General features: G+C 38.1%; 1 protein-coding gene across 1 annotated transcript in view; it reads left to right on the plus strand.

Annotated features, from left to right (window-relative positions):
- LOC144445417 (nuclear pore complex protein Nup153-like) overlaps nt 1-23,396 on the plus strand; it is a 49,696-nt gene that overhangs the window by 12,530 nt on the left and 13,770 nt on the right. Inside the window, exons 6-17 of the mRNA XM_078134957.1 lie at nt 2,671-2,796; nt 7,769-7,948; nt 8,932-9,111; nt 10,043-10,095; nt 12,232-12,388; nt 15,289-15,540; nt 16,637-16,844; nt 18,965-19,017; nt 19,412-20,143; nt 21,256-21,418; nt 22,035-22,733; nt 23,001-23,135. Of these exons, the coding sequence (XP_077991083.1) occupies nt 2,671-2,796; nt 7,769-7,948; nt 8,932-9,111; nt 10,043-10,095; nt 12,232-12,388; nt 15,289-15,540; nt 16,637-16,844; nt 18,965-19,017; nt 19,412-20,143; nt 21,256-21,418; nt 22,035-22,733; nt 23,001-23,135 (2,938 nt within the window). The remainder of the gene's footprint in view (nt 1-2,670; nt 2,797-7,768; nt 7,949-8,931; nt 9,112-10,042; nt 10,096-12,231; nt 12,389-15,288; nt 15,541-16,636; nt 16,845-18,964; nt 19,018-19,411; nt 20,144-21,255; nt 21,419-22,034; nt 22,734-23,000; nt 23,136-23,396) is intronic.

Consider the following 23,396-nt stretch of genomic DNA (forward strand, 5'->3'; position numbering starts at 1 on the left):
AAAAAAGTTTTGATAACTTGTATATATACATTTCCAATGAGTTCTCTATCTTCAGTTCAAGAATATAGGATAAATGGTCACCGTCACAACATTGATATATTGACATAGATATGGCCATTCAAATCACAACATTGATATATTGACATAATATGGCCATTCAAATCACAACATTGATATATTGACGTAATATGGCCATTCAAATCACAACATTGATATATTGACATAGATATGGCCATTCAAATCACAACATTGATATATTGACGTAATATGGCCATTCAAATCACAACATTGATATATTGACGTAATATGGCCATTCAAATCACAACATTGATATATTGACGTAATATGGCCATTCAAATCACAACATTGATATATTGACGTAATATGGCCATTCAAATCACAACATTGATATATTGACGTAATATGGCCATTCAAATCATAACATTGATGTATTGACATAGATATGGCCATTCAAATCACAACATTGATATATTGACGTAATATGGCCATTCAAATCACAACATTGATATATTGACATAATATGGCCATTCAAATCATAACATTGATATATTGACATAATATGGCCATTCAAATCACAACATTGATATATTGACGTAATATGGCCATTCAAATCACAACATTGATATATTGACGTAATATGGCCATTCAAATCATAACATTGATGTATTGACATAGATATGGCCATTCAAATCACAACATTGATGTATTGACATAGATTTGGCCATTCAAATCACATCACTGATATATGACAGATTTGGCCATTCAAATCACAACATTGATGTATTGACATAGATTTGGCCATTCAGATCACATCACTGATGTATTGACATAGATTTGGCTATTCAAATCACAACATTGATGTATTGACATAGATTTGGCCATTCAAATCACAACATTGATGTATTGACATAGATTTGGCCATTCAAATCACAACATTGATATATTGACATAAATTTGGCCATTCAAATCACAACATTGATGTATTGACATAGGTTTGGCCATTCAAATCACAACATTGATGTATAACAGATTTGGCCATTCAAATCACAACATTGATATATTGACATAGATTTGGCCATTCAAATCACATCACTGATGTATGACAGATTTGGCCATTCAAATCACATCACTGATGTATTGACATAAATTTGGCCATTCAAATCACAACATTGATATATTGACATAGATTTGGCCATTCAAATCACAACATTGATATATTGACATAGATTTGGCCATTCAAATCACAACATCGATGTATTGACAGATTTGGCCATTCAAATCACATCACTGATGTATGACAGATTTGGCCATTCAAATCACATCACTGATGTATTGACATAAATTTGGCCATTCAAATCACAACATTGATATATTGACATAGATTTGGCCATTCAAATCACAACATTGATATATTGACATAGATTTGGCCATTCAAATCACATCACTGTTGTATTGACATAGATCATAACACATATATTGACAGATTGGCCATTCAAATCACAATTGTGAATATATATATAAAAAATCAGATGTATTGACATAAATTTGGCCATTCAAATCACAACAGTGATGTTTTGACATAAATTTGGCCATTCAAATCACAACATTGCTTTGATAGCAATAAATTCATGTAACAATTCAATTTTGCTTTGATATCGCAACTAAATGGGCATACACATTCATAATATGTCATTAGAAAATTAATGTACTGCATCCAGTGAAAGGGTACAGATGTACTGCATCCAGTGAAAGGGTACAGACGTACTGCATCCAATGAAAGGGTAGAGACTTACTGCATCCAGTGAAAGGGTACAGACGTACTGCATCCAGTGAAAGGGTACAGACTTACTGCATCCAGTGAAAGGGTACAGACGTACTGCATCCAATGAAAGGGTACAGACTTACTGCATCCAGTGAAAGGGTACAGACGTACTGCAGCCAGTGAAAGGGTACAGACGTACTGCATCCAGTGAAAGGGTACAGACTTACTGCATCCAGTGAAAGGGTACAGACTTACTGCATCCAGTGAAAGGGTACAGACTTGCTGCATCCAGTGAAAGGGTACAGACGTACTGCATCCAGTGAAAGGGTACAGACGTACTGCATCCAGTGAAAGGGTACAGACGTACTGCATCCAGTGAAAGGGTACAGACGTACTGCATCCAGTGAAAGGGTACAGACGTACTGCATCCAGTGAAAGGGTACAGACATACTGCATCCAGTGAAAGGGTACAGATGTACTGCATCCAGTGAAAGGGTACAGACGTACTGCATCCAGTGAAAGGGTACAGACGTACTGCATCCAGTGAAAGGGTACAGACGTACTGCATCCAATGAAAGGGTACAGACGTACTGCATCCAGTGAAAGGGTACAGACTTCAAAAAAATAAACAAGAAAATTTCACAAGTTAGCATACATGCTGAGTAGTTTACTCTTGGAGTTTGCTAGATTGTAAAATAAAATTGTGGGTAGCATTATATTCCTGTCAGTCTGTGACAGGGTGCCACCCACAACGTCAGGTTTTCACTATAAATTGGTTACATCAAGAAGTCTTCCCCTAGCTGTTAGCTATTAAATCTATGGTATGATCCAGTCACATTACTGCAGTCTTTCCCAAATGTTTTATTGACTTGTTTTATCTGTTGTAGATATCTGACGCCTCTACACAACCAATAACACCTGGAGGGTCATCATTCTACCCAGGTCGTACATCTTTTGGTGGTGCTTCTGCTCAAAGATCTTCAGTTAAACGTAGACGGACATCTCCGTATGAGGTAAGATTTACACTATCCTTACTCTATATTATTAATCAGCCCAAAACAGAATTAAAACTGGACTCATCAGTCACTACAGTGTTCAGCAATTTCAGTTTCTTCAGTAACAATTGTGACTATTTTATGATTTGGTCCGACAACTTTTTGTGAATTGAAGTGCTCCTTTACTGACATCTTCAATATTTATAGATCTAGGTAATGTAGGCATCCTAGATTCTCCAAGCTCCTGGTGGCAGCTACCCCCACCATCAATATTTATAGATCTAGGTAATGTAGGCATCCTAGGTTCTCCAAGCTCCTGGTGGCAGCTACCGGTCCCCACCTTCAATATTTACATATAGGACAGCAAATGAGATGGAGTTGTGTGTGTTCTCCATACTTAACAATTTCAGGAGATTTCTTACAGATGTCCTAATGTAGGATACTTTGAGGAAGGTTGCAGGAGAGTTATAGGTATGTGAAGTCAGGTTACAGGAGATATCTTACAGGTATGTGAAGTCAGGTTACAGGAGATATCTTATAGGTATGTGAAGTCAGGTTACAGGAGATATCTTATAGGTATGTGAAGTCAGGTTACAGGAGATATCTTATAGGTATGTGAAGTCAGGTTACAGGAGATATCTTATAGGTATGTGAAGTCAGGTTACAGGAGATATCTTATAGGTATGTGAAGTCAGGTTACAAGAGATATCTTACAGGTATGTGAAGTCAGGTTACAGGAGATATCTTATAGGTATGTGAAGTCAGGTTACAGGAGATATCTTATAGGTATGTGAAGTCAGGTTACAGGAGATATCTTACAGGTATGTGAAGTCAGGTTACAGGAGATATCTTATAGGTATGTGAAGTCAGGTTACAGGAGATATCTTATAGGTATGTGAAGTCAGGTTACAGGAGATATCTTATAGGTATGTGAAGTCAGGTTACAGGAGATATCTTATAGGTATGTGAAGTCAGGTTACAGGAGATATCTTATAGGTATGTGAAGTCAGGTTACAGGAGATATCTTATAGGTATGTGAAGTCAGGTTACAGGAGATATCTTATAGGTATGTGAAGTCAGGTTACAAGAGATATCTTATAGGTATGTGAAGTCAGGTTACAGGAGATATCTTATAGGTATGTGAAGTCAGGTTACAGGAGATATCTTACAGGTATGTGAAGTCAGGTTACAAGAGATATCTTATAGGTATGTGAAGTCAGGTTACAGGAGATATCTTATAGGTATGTGAAGTCAGGTTACAGGAGATATCTTATAGGTATGTGAAGTCAGGTTACAAGAGATATCTTACAGGTATGTGAAGTCAGGTTACAAGAGATATCTTATAGGTATGTGAAGTCAGGTTACAGGAGATATCTTATAGGTATGTGAAGTCAGGTTACAGGAGATATCTTATAGGTATGTGAAGTCAGGTTACAGGAGATATCTTATAGGTATGTGAAGTCAGGTTACAAGAGATATCTTATAGGTATGTGAAGTCAGGTTACAGGAGATATCTTATAGGTATGTGAAGTCAGGTTACAGGAGATATCTTATAGGTATGTGAAGTCAGGTTACAGGAGATATCTTATAGGTATGTGAAGTCAGGTTACAGGAGATATCTTATAGGTATGTGAAGTCAGGTTACAGGAGATATCTTACAGGTATGTGAAGTCAGGTTACAGGAGATATCTTACAGGTATGTGAAGTCAGGTTACAAGAGATATCTTATAGGTATGTGAAGTCAGGTTACAGGAGATATCTTACAGGTATGTGAAGTCAGGTTACAAGAGATATCTTATAGGTATGTGAAGTCAGGTTACAGGAGATATCTTATAGGTATGTGAAGTCAGGTTACAGGAGATATCTTATAGGTATGTGAAGTCAGGTTACAGGAGATATCTTATAGGTATGTGAAGTCAGGTTACAGGAGATATCTTATAGGTATGTGAAGTCAGGTTACAGGAGATATCTTATAGGTATGTGAAGTCAGGTTACAAGAGATATCTTATAGGTATGTGAAGTCAGGTTACAGGAGATATCTTATAGGTATGTGAAGTCAGGTTACAGGAGATATCTTACAGGTATGTGAAGTCAGGTTACAAGAGATATCTTATAGGTATGTGAAGTCAGGTTACAGGAGATATCTTATAGGTATGTGAAGTCAGGTTACAGGAGATATCTTATAGGTATGTGAAGTCAGGTTACAAGAGATATCTTACAGGTATGTGAAGTCAGGTTACAAGAGATATCTTATAGGTATGTGAAGTCAGGTTACAGGAGATATCTTATAGGTATGTGAAGTCAGGTTACAGGAGATATCTTATAGGTATGTGAAGTCAGGTTACAGGAGATATCTTATAGGTATGTGAAGTCAGGTTACAAGAGATATCTTATAGGTATGTGAAGTCAGGTTACAGGAGATATCTTATAGGTATGTGAAGTCAGGTTACAGGAGATATCTTATAGGTATGTGAAGTCAGGTTACAGGAGATATCTTATAGGTATGTGAAGTCAGGTTACAGGAGATATCTTATAGGTATGTGAAGTCAGGTTACAGGAGATATCTTACAGGTATGTGAAGTCAGGTTACAGGAGATATCTTACAGGTATGTGAAGTCAGGTTACAAGAGATATCTTATAGGTATGTGAAGTCAGGTTACAGGAGATATCTTACAGGTATGTGAAGTCAGGTTACAAGAGATATCTTATAGGTATGTGAAGTCAGGTTACAGGAGATATCTTATAGGTATGTGAAGTCAGGTTACAGGAGATATCTTATAGGTATGTGAAGTCAGGTTACAGGAGATATCTTATAGGTATGTGAAGTCAGGTTACAGGAGATATCTTATAGGTATGTGAAGTCAGGTTACAGGAGATATCTTAGGTATGTGAAGTCAGGTTACAAGAGATATCTTATAGGTATGTGAAGTCAGGTTACAGGAGATATCTTATAGGTATGTGAAGTCAGGTTACAGGAGATATCTTATAGGTATGTGAAGTCAGGTTACAAGAGATATCTTATAGGTATGTGAAGTCAGGTTACAGGAGATATCTTATAGGTATGTGAAGTCAGGTTACAGGAGATATCTTATAGGTATGTGAAGTCAGGTTACAGGAGATATCTTATAGGTATGTGATGTCAGGTTACAGGAGATATCTTATAGGTATGTGAAGTCAGGTTACAGGAGATATCTTACAGGTATGTGAAGTCAGGTTACAGGAGATATCTTATAGGTATGTGATGTCAGGTTACAGGAGATATCTTATAGGTATGTGAAGTCAGGTTACAGGAGATATCTTATAGGTATGTGAAGTCAGGTTACAAGAGATATCTTATAGGTATGTGAAGTCAGGTTACAGGAGATATCTTACAGGTATGTGAAGTCAGGTTACAGGAGATATCTTACAGGTATGTGAAGTCAGGTTACAGGAGATATCTTATAGGTATGTGAAGTCAGGTTACAGGAGATATCTTATAGGTATGTGAAGTCAGGTTACAGGAGATATCTTATAGGTATGTGAAGTCAGGTTACAGGAGATATCTTATAGGTATGTGAAGTCAGGTTACAGGAGATATCTTATAGGTATGTGAAGTCAGGTTACAGGAGATATCTTACAGGTATGTGAAGTCAGGTTACAGGAGATATCTTATAGGTATGTGAAGTCAGGTTACAGGAGATATCTTATAGGTATGTGAAGTCAGGTTACAGGAGATATCTTATAGGTATGTGAAGTCAGGTTACAGGAGATATCTTATAGGTATGTGATGTCAGGTTACAGGAGATATCTTATAGGTATGTGAAGTCAGGTTACAGGAGATATCTTACAGGTATGTGAAGTCAGGTTACAGGAGATATCTTACAGGTATGTGAAGTCAGGTTACAGGAGATATCTTATAGGTATGTGAAGTCAGGTTACAGGAGATATCTTATAGGTATGTGAAGTCAGGTTACAGGAGATATCTTATAGGTATGTGAAGTCAGGTTACAGGAGATATCTTATAGGTATGTGAAGTCAGGTTACAGGAGATATCTTACAGGTATGTGAAGTCAGGTTACAGGAGATATCTTATAGGTATGTGATGTCAGGTTACAGGAGATATCTTATAGGTATGTGAAGTCAGGTTACAGGAGATATCTTATAGGTATGTGAAGTCAGGTTACAAGAGATATCTTATAGGTATGTGAAGTCAGGTTACAGGAGATATCTTACAGGTATGTGAAGTCAGGTTACAGGAGATATCTTACAGGTATGTGAAGTCAGGTTACAGGAGATATCTTATAGGTATGTGAAGTCAGGTTACAGGAGATATCTTATAGGTATGTGAAGTCAGGTTACAGGAGATATCTTATAGGTATGTGAAGTCAGGTTACAGGAGATATCTTATAGGTATGTGAAGTCAGGTTACAGGAGATATCTTATAGGTATGTGAAGTCAGGTTACAGGAGATATCTTACAGGTATGTGAAGTCAGGTTACAGGAGATATCTTATAGGTATGTGAAGTCAGGTTACAGGAGATATCTTATAGGTATGTGAAGTCAGGTTACAGGAGATATCTTATAGGTATGTGAAGTCAGGTTACAGGAGATATCTTATAGGTATGTGATGTCAGGTTACAGGAGATATCTTATAGGTATGTGAAGTCAGGTTACAGGAGATATCTTACAGGTATGTGAAGTCAGGTTACAGGAGATATCTTACAGGTATGTGAAGTCAGGTTACAGGAGATATCTTATAGGTATGTGAAGTCAGGTTACAGGAGATATCTTATAGGTATGTGAAGTCAGGTTACAGGAGATGTCTTATAGGTATGTGTATAGGTATGTCAGGACACTTTCAGTAAGTTTTCAGGATGTGTTCTTAACATGGACACCAACCCAGCTTACCTGAGGTAGGTGTTGTCTTGTATTGTGTAAACTAAGGTGGCTGTATTTGCAAATCAAACCATCTGAGTTTAACCATAATTATGGATGTTTTGATGTCCTACAGATTTACCAGCCAGTTAAAAGACAGATGAGACCAAAACCTGTCAACAATACATCGGAAGACTATGGTGTGACAAGTATGACTGCCAAGAGGATACTAGATACACTGGAGAAGATGTCAACACCGTTATCTGATGCCAGGAGAATACCTCTAATGCCATCTTCAACACCATTATCATTTACAGTAAGTATACAGTACTAACAGCAATTTGTGTACGCCTTGTTGACATTCCAACTTGACAGCACTATATCTGAAGCTTTTGTAACATCTTTGTCACTTATTATCAGTAATTTTAAAGTCTTAGTAGTGGTTATTCAGCCAAGCTTCTCAGTAGTGGTTATTCAGCTAAGCATCTTAGTAGTGGTTATTCAGCTAAGCATCTTAGTAGTGGTTATTCAGCTAAGCTTCTCAGTAGTGGTTATTCAGCTAAGCTTCTTAGTAGTGGTTATTCAGCCTAGCTTCTCAGTAGTGGTTATTCAGCCAGGCTTCTCAGTAGTGGTTATTCAGCCTAGCTTCTCAGTAGTGGTTATTCAGCTAAGCATCTTAGTAGTGGTTATTCAGCTAAGCATCTTAGTAGTGGTTATTCAGCTAAGCTTCTCAGTAGTGGTTATTCAGCTAAGCTTCTTAGTAGTGGTTATTCAGCCTAGCTTCTCAGTAGTGGTTATTCAGCCAGGCTTCTCAGTAGTGGTTATTCAGCCTAGCTTCTCAGTAGTGGTTATTCAGCTAAGCTTCTCAGTAGTGGTTATTCAGCCAGGCTTCTCAGTAGTGGTTATTCAGCTAAGCTTCTCAGTAATGGTTATTCAGCTAAGCTTCTCAGTAGTGGTTATTCAGCTAAGCTTCTCAGTAGTGGTTATTCAGCTAAGCTTCTCAGTAGTGGTTATTCAGCCAGGCTTCTCAGTAGTGGTTATTCAGCCTAGCTTCTCAGTAGTGGTTATTCAGCTAAGCTTCTCAGTAGTGGTTATTCAGCTAAGCTTCTCAGTAGTGGTTATTCAGCCAGGCTTCTCAGTCTTGCAAATGACTGTAGCAGAAAGTCCACCCTCAAGGATTTGGTCAACCTTTTTGACAATTCCAGTGTCACTCTTCTTCAAACTCTGTCTGTAAGTAAACTTGAAAATATGGGTAGCACTCAAATTTTTATCTCTGACTATGTTTGTATCTTGCTACAGCCCTCTGGTAGAAGTATTGGTAGAAGTAGAACACCAGGGGGTAGCTTTCTGGCATCAAGAGGTGCAGAAGCCAGTACTAGGATGATACCACCAGTGTATGGGTTGAAGAACCCTGTATCTGCTATGATAGCCAAGAACAGACAACCAGCAGCAACTTTAAGCAAACCTCCAGATCAAAAGGTAAGATAGATGTTATCAGGGTTTGAGATAATACCTAGTAACCAGCAAGTAATGGCCACATACTGTAATATTCATTTTGAACATTTTACATCCCATGGCACTAAACAGTGTCACATGTCAGTTGTCAGAAAGACAAAAGATTGTATAGTTTGACCACTAGGAGTGCTGTTCATAAGCAGCCTGTGGACCAGACATGAGGGTATTATTTGTACAACGGGTACATTTTCATATTCAGTCAATTTGACCACATCTGGATAATTTAACACAATCAATGTAATGTGAGCATCATGTGACTTAATTAAGATAATATATGCATCATGTGACAATCTACTGTAGGTGTAATAGACAACTTATTTAACCAATCAGCTGCTCTGGATATTATCCATGACAAATAAGTTCAAAAAAAGAAACAGTCAAAAATGTATGCAAATATATCTAGGAACATGACCACGCCCATAGCGACAGCTAAATGATCGCGTATATTACAAAGATAGCAACATGGTTGGATAGGCAACTGAATAGTCATTCAGCAAATGAACACCTATTGTTAGCATGGACTACCATATGGATAAACATTTTTAAAAACTGTACAGTTGTGCTACAACTCCATTGGCGGTATTTTTATCACATAGTATATACGGCGCACATGCATACTAGTCATTGAGCCGCTATGCAGCAGCTTTGCTGCCACTGTGTGAGCTACTAAATTTGAATTACTCAGTTCACAATCTGTATGTTTGACAGGTTAACCATCCAACCTGCTACTGAGGCTATTTGTTCCCATATTACCTTGTCATTCAAGTATAACTTAGTTTGGGTAGTAGTAATAGTCACATACACACACCAACTGTAATTTAGTTTGGGTGTACTGTAGTACAAAATCATATCAGTCCATCTGACCATTTATGAACAATGACTCTCTGCTTTACAGGTTCCTTCTAGCACTTCCACGGTTTCTTCAAAAGAATCTGAAAGGCCTTCAGTGTAAGTATATGAGTAAAAAACTTGTTTCTGAATGTAACAATAGTATGAAGAACTGACGGTAGTGTTTTCATGTCATACAACTAGAGGCTTACAAAATATATTTAGAATAGCCAGTTTAAAAATAATATAACATTCAAATGAACCTAATTTTTATTCAGTGTGTGTGTGTGTGTGTGTGTGTGTGTGTGTGTGTGTGTGTGTGTGTGTGTGTGTGTGTGTGTGTGTGTCTGTGTGTGTGTGTGAGTGAGTGTGTGTCTGTACCTGTGTGTCGGTGTGTGTCTATGTCTGTGTGTGTCAGCGTGTGTGTGTGAGTGAGTGTCAATATCAGTGTGTGTCTGTCTGTGTGTGTGTGTGTGTCTGTGTCAGTATGTCTGTGTGTGTATGTGTCTGTGTGAGTGTGTGTCTGTGTCTGTGTCTGTGTTTGCCAAGGTTACAGAGTCCAGATAACTGTAATAGTCAACAAATGTGGTTCAACCTTGACTAGATTTCCATACCTTTTACTTAGATTTTAATTTTAATTGGGAAATCTAAAAAGTTACCTCAGGAGAACTGATAGAGTTACGTACTTTAACACCTTTATTATGAGACCTAGTTTGGTTTAGGATTATAAGTAATGTATGAAAAACACTCCTCTGGCCGAACTAAAACAAAAGACTGATCCAATGTAATCCCTATAACTCCACTGATCCTGTGTAATCCCTATAACTCCACTGATCCTGTGTAATCCCTATAACTCCACTGATCCTCTGTAATCCGTACAATTCCACTGATCCTGTGTAATCCCTATAACTCCACTGATCCTCTGTAATCCCTACAACTCCACTGATCCTGTGTAATCCCTATAACTCCACTGATCCTGTGTAATCCCTATAACTCCACTGATCCTGTGTAATCCCTATAACTCCACTGATCCTGTGTAATCCCTATAACTCCACTGATCCTGTGTAATCCCTATAACTCCACTGATCCTGTGTAATCCCTATAACTCCACTGATCCTGTGTAATCCCTATAACTCCACTGATCCTGTGTAATCCCTATAACTCCACTGATCCTGTGTAATCCCTATAACTCCACTGATCCTGTGTAATCCCTATAACTCCACTGATCCTGTGTAATCCCTATAACTCCACTGATCCTCTGTAATCCGTACAACTCCACTGATCCTGTGTAATCCCTATAACTCCACTGATCCTCTGTAATCCGTACAACTCCACTGATCCTGTGTAATCCCTATAACTCCACTGATCCTCTGTAATCCCTACAACTCCACTGATCCTGTGTAATCCCTATAACTCCACTGATCCTGTGTAATCCCTATAACTCCACTGATCCTGTGTAATCCCTATAACTCCACTGATCCTGTGTAATCCCTATAACTCCACTGATCCTGTGTAATCCCTATAACTCCACTGATCCTGTGTAATCCCTATAACTCCACTGATCCTCTGTAATCCCTACAACTCCACTGATCCTGTGTAATCCCTATAACTCCACTGATCCTGTGTAATCCCTATAACTCCACTGATCCTGTGTAATCCCTATAACTCCACTGATCCTCTGTAATCCCTACAACTCCACTGATCCTGTGTAATCCCTATAACTCCACTGATCCTGTGTAATCCCTATAACTCCACTGATCCTCTGTAATCCCTACAACTCCAATGATCCTCTGTAATCCCTACAACTCCACTGATCCTGTGTAATCCCTACAACTCCACTGATCCTCTGTAATCCCTACAACTCCACTGATCCTGTGTAATCCCTATAACTCCACTGATCCTGTGTAATCCCTATAACTCCACTGATCCTGTGTAATCCCTATAACTCCACTGATCCTGTGTAATCCCTATAACTCCACTGATCCTGTGTAATCCCTATAACTCCACTGATCCTGTGTAATCCCTATAACTCCACTGATCCTGTGTAATCCCTATAACTCCACTGATCCTGTGTAATCCTTATAACTCCACTGATCCTGTGTAATCCCTATAACTCCACTGATCCTGTGTAATCCCTATAACTCCACTGATCCTCTGTAATCCCTATAAATCCACTGATAAGATAATACTAAGGTGAGAGAACCTGGCATTGAAACTTTGGCATTTAACTTAACCTGTGACTGTTTTCCTGTACAGGTTTGGTTTTACTGCTCCGTCAACATCTACTTCAACTATCGTATCACCACCTTCCAGTGTACCAGTAGAGACAACTGTGTCTAGAAGTGGTGGAAAGATGAAAACTAAAAGTAGAAGTAACCTCCACTATTCAGCTGCAGCTGATGATATGGATCAGGTAATGTAATCACATGTGTAGACTTGCTATAGCTGATGATATATGGATCAGGTGATGTAATCACATGTGTAGACTTGCTACAGCTGATGATATATGGATCAGGTAATGTAATCACATGTGTAGACTTGCTATAGCTAATGATATATGGATCAGTTAATGTAATCACATGTGTAGACTTGCTACAGCTGATGATATATGGATCAGGTAATGTAATCACATGTGTAGACTTGCTGTAGCTGATGATATATGGATCAGGTAATGTAATCACACGTAGACTTGCTGTAGCTGATGATATATGGATCAGGTAATGTAATCACATGTAGACTTGCTATAGCTGATGATATATGGATCAGGTAATGTAATCACATGTGTAGACTTGCTATAGCTGATGATATATGGATCAGGTAATGTTATCACATGTGTAGACTTGCTATAGCTGATGATATATGGATCAGGTAATGTAATCACACATGTAGACTTGCTAATAGCTGATGATATATGGATCAGGTAATGTAATCACATGTGTAGACTTGCTATAGCTGATGATATATGGATCAGGTAATGTAATCACACGTGTAGACTTGCTATAGCTGATGATATATGGATCAGGTAATGTAATCACATGTGTAGACTTGCTATAGCTGATGATATATGGATCAGGTAATGTAATCACATGTGTAGACTTGCTATAGCTGATGATATATGGATCAGGTAATGTAATCACATGTGTAGACTTGCTATAGCTGATGATATATGGATCAGGTAATGTAATCACACATGTAGACTTGCTATAGCTGATGATATATGGATCAGGTAATGTAATCACATGTGTAGACTTGCTATAGCTAATGATATATGGATCAGGTAATGTAATCACATGTGTAGACTTGCTATAGCTGATGATATATGGATCAGGTAATGTAATCACACGTGTAGACTTGCTACAGCTGATGATATATGGATCAGGTAATGTAATCACACATGTAGACTTGCTAATAGCTGATGATATATGGATCAGGTAATGTAATCACATGTGTAGACTTGCTATAGCTGATGATATATGGATCAGGTAATGTAATCACATGTGTAGACTTGCTACAGCTGATGGTATATAGATCAGGTAATGTAATCACATGTGTAGACTTGCTATAGCTGATGATATATGGATCAGGTAATGTAATCACACGTGTAGACTTGCTATAGCTGATGATATATGGATCAGGTAATGTAATCACACGTGTAGACTTGCTACAGCTGATGATATATGGATCAGGTAATGTAATCACATGTGTAGACTTGCTACAGCTGATGATATATGGATCAGGTAATGTAATCACACGTGTAGACTTGCTACAGCTGATGATATATGGATCAGGTAATGTAATCACATGTGTAGACTTGCTATAGCTGATGGTATATGGATCAGGTAATGTAATCACATGTGTAGACTTGCTATAGCTAATGATATATGGATCAGGTAATGTAATCACATGTGTAGACTTGCTATAGCTAATGATATATGGATCAGGTAATGTAATCACATGTGTAGACTTGCTATAGCTGATGGTATATGGATCAGGTAATGTAATCACATGTGTAGACTTGCTATAGCTAATGATATATGGATCAGGTAATGTAATCACATGTGTAGACTTGCTACAGCTAATGATATATGGATCAGGTAATGTAATCACACGTGTAGACTTGCTATAGCTGATGATATATGGATCAGGTAATGTAATCACACGTGTAGACTTGCTACAGCTGATGATATATGGATCAGGTAATGTAATCACATGTGTAGACTTGCTACAGCTGATGATATATGGATCAGGTAATGTAATCACACGTGTAGACTTGCTACAGCTGATGATATATGGATCAGGTAATGTAATCACATGTGTAGACTTGCTATAGCTGATGGTATATGGATCAGGTAATGTAATCACATGTGTAGACTTGCTATAGCTAATGATATATGGATCAGGTAATGTAATCACATGTGTAGACTTGCTATAGCTAATGATATATGGATCAGGTAATGTAATCACATGTGTAGACTTGCTATAGCTGATGGTATATGGATCAGGTAATGTAATTACATGTGTAGACTTGCTATAGCTAATGATATATGGATCAGGTAATGTAATCACATGTGTAGACTTGCTATAGCTGATGGTATATGGATCAGGTAATGTAATTACATGTGTAGACTTGCTATAGCTAATGATATATGGATCAGGTAATGTAATCACATGTGTAGACTTGCTATAGCTGATGATATATGGATCAGGTAATGTAATCACATGTGTAGACTTGCTATAGCTGATGATGTATGGATCAGGTAATGTAATCACACGTGTAGACTTGCTATAGCTGATGATATATGGCTGATCAATATCATCAGCTGTGTTATAAAATGTTTGTTTTTTAAAAGAAAGAAACAAAGAAAAAAAACCCATAAAAATCCAGCTGTGTTGTTTTGTGTGAAATAGTAACCTGAATGAGTGATTACAAAATAGTCAGGTGAATGACATGTATAGCCATTGGGAGACTACTAGTCAGGTGAATGTGTATAGCCATTGGGAGACTACTAGTCAGGTAAATGACATGTATAGCCATTGGGAGACTAACTAGTACTAGTAACTGGGGGGAAAAATTGTGATAAAGAGGTTAAAAGAGAGTCAATAAACATGTTCCTAACTGTGTTTCCTCTAATAAAAGACAAAATCTTTGTTGTTGGTGTCACGTTTGATTTCAGTTCTAGAAATTGTTCACATCCAGTTGATGTTAGGTCTTGATTCTTAATATGTAATATTAGTTGTGCTACAGTGCTATTGGCAATACTCATGAATGTAATGTAATTTACAATATTGCAAACTTTGTTGATGTTTCTTTAGGTGGAGCAGCCAGATCTACCAACAGCCGTACCTCTCCCTCTCCTAACTACCAAGCCTTTACCTTCCTTTGACTTCCAAATCCCCAAAGTAGCAGGATCTTCATTAACGTTTACCACTAGCAGTATGTCTAAACCGGTCACATCAACACCAAGGACTTCTTCAATCCAACCGGAATCGTCTTTTAAGTTTTCATCTCCCATTGTAAAGGAACCAGCTAATGATGTGAAATGTGATTCACAAGAATCTTCTCAGGTACGTTACGTTGTTAGGGGCAACTTGAAATGGAAAAGATACAGTAGTACAGCAGTACAGAGCTGGCATTGAGAACATTAAGAGGGAGATGACATATTAGGCGTTGCTTGGCAACTGTGGTTGAACATGTGATCCACTACATCTATTGTTCTAATTGTGTTATATAACACTACAATCAGTTGAAAATAGTTTAACAGTTGTCTACCAAGGCCTGTCTATTAATTTGGCCTACATTTTGATTGATGCAAATTCCATACTGAGTGAAAGTGAATGAAACCAACTATTTTAGCTCATTTTATCATCAAAGTATTTTACTATTTATTTAACATGGTGAATTCAGAAATCTCATTTGTAGGATAAAAACCTGAATCTTCTCAGGTAGGTTGTTAGGGGTAACATTAAAAGATGCATGGACCTTTGGATAAAATATATTAATTCCCAATGAATGTATGTATGTTATTGTCTAAATGCCGTCCGAGTCTGTGTACTGGGATGGGTTGTGTGGGTGTTCATTTGAACTGCTCTGACATCATTGTTGCTAGCTAATTTACAGTGTTCATTTGAACTGCTCTGACATTGTTACTAGCTAATTTAGTGTTCATTTGAACTGCTCTGACATCATTGTTGCTAGCTAATTTATAGTGTTCATTTGAACTGCTCTGACATCATTGTTGCTAGCTAATTTAGTGTTCATTTGAACTGCTCTGACATCATTGTTGCTAGCTAATTTATAGTGTTCATTTGAACTGCTCTGACGTCATTGTTGCTAGCTAATTTATAGTGTTCATTTGAACTGCTCTGACATCATTGTTGCTAGCTAATCAACAGTTCATTTGAACTGCTCAGACATCATTGTTGCTAGCTAATTAACAGTTCATTTGAACTGCCCTGACATCATTGTTGCTAGCTAATTTATAGTGTTCATTTGAACTGCTCTGACATCATTGTTGCTAGCTAATTTATAGTGTTCATTTGAACTGCTCTGACATCATTGTTGCTAGCTAAATCATGGGACCCTAAAGCTAATCACAATCAGAAGAAAATTGTGTATATAATTAAAGTGTGATGCGAATAAATAACTTTGATTTGTTAGCAGACAACATTCCAGTTCAGTGCACCCAAACCAACACCTGTAGTTGATAACAACATGAAGACCAGTAGTCTATTTGCTGTCCAGGACACATCACCATTGTCTGCCAAACCTGTAATACATAAAGCCAAGGTGGAAGAGGAAAGTTTTAGTGGTGGTATGAAACCAGCCAAAGAATTGAAATCTGGTAGCTGTTTAGAGGTCTTTGGATTATGTAAGTGTTCTCACTTTGTTTTCTCCAGTAATTAATTTCTCACCAATATACCATATTCTGATCACCCACCATGTTGTCATTCTGGTCACCCACCGTGTTGTCATTCTGATCACCAACCGTGTTGTCATTCTGATCACCCACCGTGTTGTCATTCTGGTCACCCACCGTGTTGTCATTCTGATCACCCACTGTGTTGTCATTCTGATCACCCACTGTTGTCATTCTGATCACCAACCGTGTTGTCATTCTGATCACCCACTGTGTTGTCATTCTGATCACCAACCGTGTTGTCATTCTGATCACCAACCGTGTTGTCATTCTGATCACCCACCGTGTTGTCATTCTGGTCACATACCGTGTTGTCATTCTGGTCACCCACCGTGTTGTCATTCTGGTCACCCACCGTGTTGTCATTCTGGTCACCCACCGTGTTGTCATTCTGGTCACCCACCGTGTTGTCATTCTGATCACCCACTGTGTTGTCATTCTGATCACCCACTGTTGTCATTCTGATCACCAACCGTGTTGTCATTCTGATCACCAACTGTGTTGTCATTCTGATCACCAACTGTGTTGTCATTCTGATCACCAACCGTGTTGTCATTCTGATCACCCACTGTGTTGTCATTCTGGTCACATACCGTGTTGTCATTCTGGTCACCCACCGTGTTGTCATTCTGGTCACCCACCGTGTTGTCATTCTGGTCATATACCGTGTTGTCATTCTGGTCACCCACCGTGTTGTCATTCTGGTCACCCACCGTGTTGTCATTCTGATCACCCACTGTGTTGTCATTCTGATCACCCACTGTTGTCATTCTGATCACCAACCGTGTTGTCATTCTGATCACCCACTGTGTTGTCATTCTGATCACCAACCGTGTTGTCATTCTGATCACCAACCGTGTTGTCATTCTGATCACCAACCGTGTTGTCATTCTGATCACCCACTGTGTTGTCATTCTGATCACCCACTGTGTTGTCATTCTGATCTTCCACTGTGTTGTCATTCTGGTCACCCACCGTGTTGTCATTCTGATCACCCACCGTGTTGTCATTCTGATCACCCACCGTGTTGTCATTCTGATCATCCACTGTGTTGTCATTCTGGTCACCCACTGTGTTGTCATTCTGGTCACCCACCGTGTTGTCATTCTGATCACCCACTCTGTTGTCATTCTGGTCACCCACCGTGTTGTCATTCTGATCACCCACTGTGTTGTCATTCTGGTCACCCACCGTGTTGTCATTCTGATCACCCACTGTGTTGTCATTCTGGTCACCCACCGTGTTGTCATTCTGATCACCCACTGTGTTGTCATTCTGATCACCCACTGTGTTGTCATTCTGGTCACCCACCGTGTTGTCATTTTGATCACCCACTGTGTTGTCATTCTGGTCACCCACCGTGTTGTCATTCTGATCACCAACTGTGTTGTCATTCTGATCACCAACCGTGTTGTCATTCTGATCACCCACCGTGTTGTCATTCTGGTCATATACCCACTGTGTTGTCATTCTGGTCACCCACCGTGTTGTCATTCTGGTCACATACCCACCGTGTTGTCATTCTGGTCACCCATCTTGTTGTCATTCTGGTCACATACCCACCGTGTTGTCATTCTGGTCACATACCCACCGTGTTGTCATTCTGGTCACATACCCACCGTGTTGTCATTCTGGTCACATACCCACCGTGTTGTCATTCTGGTCACCCACCGTGTTGTCATTCAAAAATGTTCATTAGCTTGGTAGATCAAAGTGGCCAAAGAATACAATCTTTTGTCTTTCTGATAACTGAAATAAGGCATATCAACAGCATGGTAGTGGTGTGACTCTCATTTCGAGACTACAGAATAGCCTGTAATCCCAACACATTGTCCTAAAGATAATACTAGTTGTAACAAGTTAGAGATAAAGTCTTCTCACCTTTCCAGTGAGTGAAAACAACATTGACAATACAAGCAATGGTTTTGATGACTTGCTATAATCTAAAGATGAATGAAACAACATTGACAATACAAGCAATGGTTTTGATGACTTGTTATAATCTAAAGATGAATGAAATATTGCATATATAAACCATGAATGTCTGACATTGTTTATCAATTTTTTTTCAGTGTCCAATAAAAAGACAAGTGATACATCAAAGAAAGAACCAGAAAAACAAAAGGTATACTAAGGGTTTGGTATTTACCATTTACATTTTCATTTACTCACACAATCAAAGAGGTAACAGATTTCTACCTCTAGCAGAAACAATGTATAATTATGAAACTCAAAGTTTTATTATGTTTCTGCCTTTAACAATTAGAAATCTTATCACTTCATCAGCTTTCTTCTTGGTGAGAAAATCTTAGTAAAACACTAAACATGAACATTACCGTTAAGTATATTTCAGTCAGTACAATACCCTATATACATTTCAATATGCAGAAAAAATTAACCCCCCCCCCCCAAAAAAAAAAAATGATCACACTTGATTTTGCCTGACAAGATAATGAGAGGTTTTATTGATACACAATATATTTATCACTAAAAACAAAAAATATGTTCTTAATTTATAGGCATTCACTGGCTTTGGTCAGAAAAGTTCAAAATCAGAAGAAATAACCATTATTGATGATGATGAGGATGAGGACAGTAATGATAATAGTGGTAAAGATAAAACAGATAACACTAGTACAGCTTCAAAACAAACAAATATTTGGGACAAATTCAAACCGTCTTCTGGTTCATGGAACTGCTCAATGTGCATGATAAATAATACATCAAACAATGCCAAATGCATTGCATGTGGAGAAGCCAAACCTGGTGCCCAACCTCAGACACAGAGTTCACAGTTCAAGTTTGGAGCTGGTACAACAACAACAACAACAACAACAACATCGACATGGGGATCACAATTAAAGTCTGCATCAGAGTCCTGGGAGTGTCCAGGATGTCTGGTTCAAAATAAGGTTGATGTTACAAAATGCCCCTGCTGTGGGGAAAGCAAGCCTGGTGCTATACAGACCTCGTCATCAACATTTGGAATGAACACTTCAAGTGTAGGGAGCCTTGCAGATCAATTTAAACCTGCTTCGGGGTCCTGGGAATGTAGTGTGTGCTCTGTTCAGAATAATAGCGATGTATCAAAATGTGTTGCATGTGGTGAGGCAAAACCTGGTGCTAAACAGACATCTGCCTCATCTCAATTCAGTTTTGGAGCTCCTAGTAACTCATCGTCAACGTCAACATCACAGATTTCATTTGGTTTCCAAGAAAAAAATAACAAAAGTGGTTCTCCTCAATCCAAGGTAAGGCATTCCAATAACCCATAACTACTGTGATATTATATAATATTTTAATTTAATTTAATTTAATATAATTTGTGTTGTCAGTACACAGTGTATTGTCTGCAGGGCTTGACAAATAATGACAAATATATTCTTGCCCTCTGGACAAGTAGAAATTAAAAAACACTTGTCCAAATTAGAAAGTACTTGTCCACAAAATGGATGCTTTTTTGTGTGTAAATTTTATTGACATGTTCTCCCTTTTGATTAGTCTGTGTCGTCAAGTGAGTTGACGTCATGTGACTTCAATTTGGAGTAAACTCAGGGAAATCTAAACAGATTTATCATTTTTGTGCTGTTCACTTTGAAAGTTTGAACAGGTACTTGAAATGTTACATATATTAAAATGAGCAAGCAAAGGTTTTAAGATCGGAAAACCATGAGAAATTCTACTTGTCCATTTGACAAATACTTTCTAAAAATCACTTGCCCTGAGTGTTTCAAATCACAAGTAGCACACCCTTATTTCAAACCTTGGTCTGGCTGTATGGACACAAAAACATGCATGTGAACAGTCACTCAGAAACAACTACACACATATACATAAACAAACAGACACACATTCACATGCAGACACACATATATATATACACACATTCATCTCTCTCTTTCTTTCTCTCTCTCTCTCTCTCTCTCTCTCTCTCTCTCTCTCTCTCTCTCTCTCTCTCTCTCTCTCTCTCTCTCTCTCTCTCTCTCAATTGAGCAAAAATGGATTGCCTCATGCAGATACTACATGTATCTCCATGAACATACACATACATACACACATACACAATGCATAAATGCATACGTACGTACATACATACATACATACATACATACATACTGTATACAGACATGTCTGAAAACACGTCTACACACAGACATGCACACGTATACACACACACACACACAATCCCTGTACATGAATTATGAAAACCTCCCCTTCAAATGACATGTACCTTAATTATTTTGTGTTGAGTTTACTAAGCTACCATCACACATGATTTTAAGAGGAAAAGTTGTTCTAATAACATTCCATGATAAAAGCATTCTAAACTCACTATCTTTGCATTGCTTTCATTTACATTCAGAGTACATCTAGTGGTAGTAATGTCTGGGATAAATTCAAAACTACTTCAGGAAGCTGGGAGTGTGATACATGTATGGTGGTAAACAAAGATTCTGATAAGAAATGTGTTGCATGCCAAACACCCAAACCTGGAACCCAACCAGTGTTAGCTAGTCCTGCTAATGGTAAGTATATGGTAAGAGTAGGAATGTGTGTATTTCTCCATCTATCTGTCTGTCTCCCTATCTCTGTATATGTTGAACAAGTCTAAAAATATGAAAAACTCACAATTATATGCATGGGGTGTGTGTGTGTGTCTGTGTGCGCGCATGTGTGTGTGTGGGGGGGGGGCACGTGTGTGTATATTAGTATATGTAAGGTGTATGGTTTCTATATATATTCAGTGAATATTTAGATGACTGCATAATTTTATGAGATTTGTGCACCTAGTCAAACTATAATGATTGTACATACTAAAAATAGAACTGAAGTTTAGGTTTCAAGTAGTAGAACTAGGAGACACAACATAAAGAAAGAATGAAAGAAATACAATCCATAGTTACAACTGAAGTTTAGGTTTCAAATAGTAGAACTAGGAGACACAACATAAAGAAAGAAAGAAAGAAATAAAATCCATGGTTACAACTGAAGTTTAGGTTTCAAATAGTAGAACTAGGAGACACAACATAAAGAAAGAAAGAAAGAAAAAAATCTGTGGTATACTGTTAGTAGTATTTTTTGTGTGTAATTCATGTTTTGACAAATTTCTTGATTGATAAGATTTGAATATTTTAATGACAGGTTCCTTCAGTTTTGGAGTACCAGCTACCAGCAACAAAGTAACTGATGTCTCATCCAGCATTGTATTTGGCAAGTCAAATAATAGCACCATTTCAGGAGTAAACACTGCAATATCCTCACAAGAAACTGCCACATCTCAGACAGGTATCTCTTTTGGTTTTCCACAAACTTCACAACCGGATAAACCTAAAGCAAGCATCACACTTGGCACCGGATTAACAACTGGAATAAATCCCAAACCTTCAGGAATAAGTTTTGAAACACCAAACTCAGACACTCAAAGTATAGGATCTCCCAAGAATGGCAATGTTAGTACAACTTTAAAATCTAGTGGTCCAGCAAACATCTCAAGTACACTTGTTAGTACACAGAAAATAGACAGTGTTGTTGCTAGTGGTGGATTTGCCTTTGGTGCACAGAAAGCCACAGACTCTGGCTCAGTGGCCACTGGGTTTGTGTTTGGACAGAATACAGATACGGCTGTAGATACCAAATCTGAACTAAAGTCACAAGAGGCTAGTGTAGAGAGTGGAGGGTTCAAACTTGGTACATCGGTGGCACCATTCAAATTTGGTGAGTCAGAATCAAGTGTTAAACCTAGCAATACACAGAGTTTACTTGGAACCACTCAGACAGAGAACAAACCCACAGTTCAAGGGACTGCAGCGGTGTTTCCATTTAGTGGGAGCAGTTTGACAGGTATGTGATGTTACAGTGGTATATAGTGAATTATTTTGGTATGACATAGAGTTCATGTCTTCAGTTCTACTGTGTTGTTGTGTAATGGGTAAATGCAAATTTCAAGAAAACAAAGACATCACAGAAATTTATGTTTACTCCAGGACGTATGATTTGAACAAGAACTTAGACAACCCTTAAATATGCTAGCAATACCTTGCAGTGCCAGTTTGTCAAGTTGATTTTTGTGTAATCATATGTTCTACTGAAAATCACCGTCATTTGCAGGAACCCCTGTCACAGCCAGCAGTAGTACAGGATTTACACCGAATACATTCACAGGAACCCCAGTAACAGCTAGCAGTAGTACAGGATTTTCATTAAGTACAGAAAATAAATCTAACGAAGCTAAAAGAAGCACAGGTTAGTATACCCCTCTCATTGATTTTAATGAAGTGGAATTTTTGCAAAGATTAAACAAACTCTGTACAATAGAAGTTGTGCAATTCATATTATTACAGATAAAACTAGTCATTATACTTGCATTAATATGTACATATATAGTCCTATCGGTTATTACAGATAACAAAATGTATAAGTGCCAAGGCCTAAAATAAAGTTGTTTGGTTCTGGTTACCCTACCCCATGTAGTTTTTTACTCTGATCATCAACTTTTTTTGTACA

This window comes from Glandiceps talaboti, chromosome 14, assembly GCF_964340395.1.
Source record: "Glandiceps talaboti chromosome 14, keGlaTala1.1, whole genome shotgun sequence".
In the NCBI taxonomy this organism is placed as follows: Eukaryota; Metazoa; Hemichordata; class Enteropneusta; family Spengelidae; genus Glandiceps; species Glandiceps talaboti.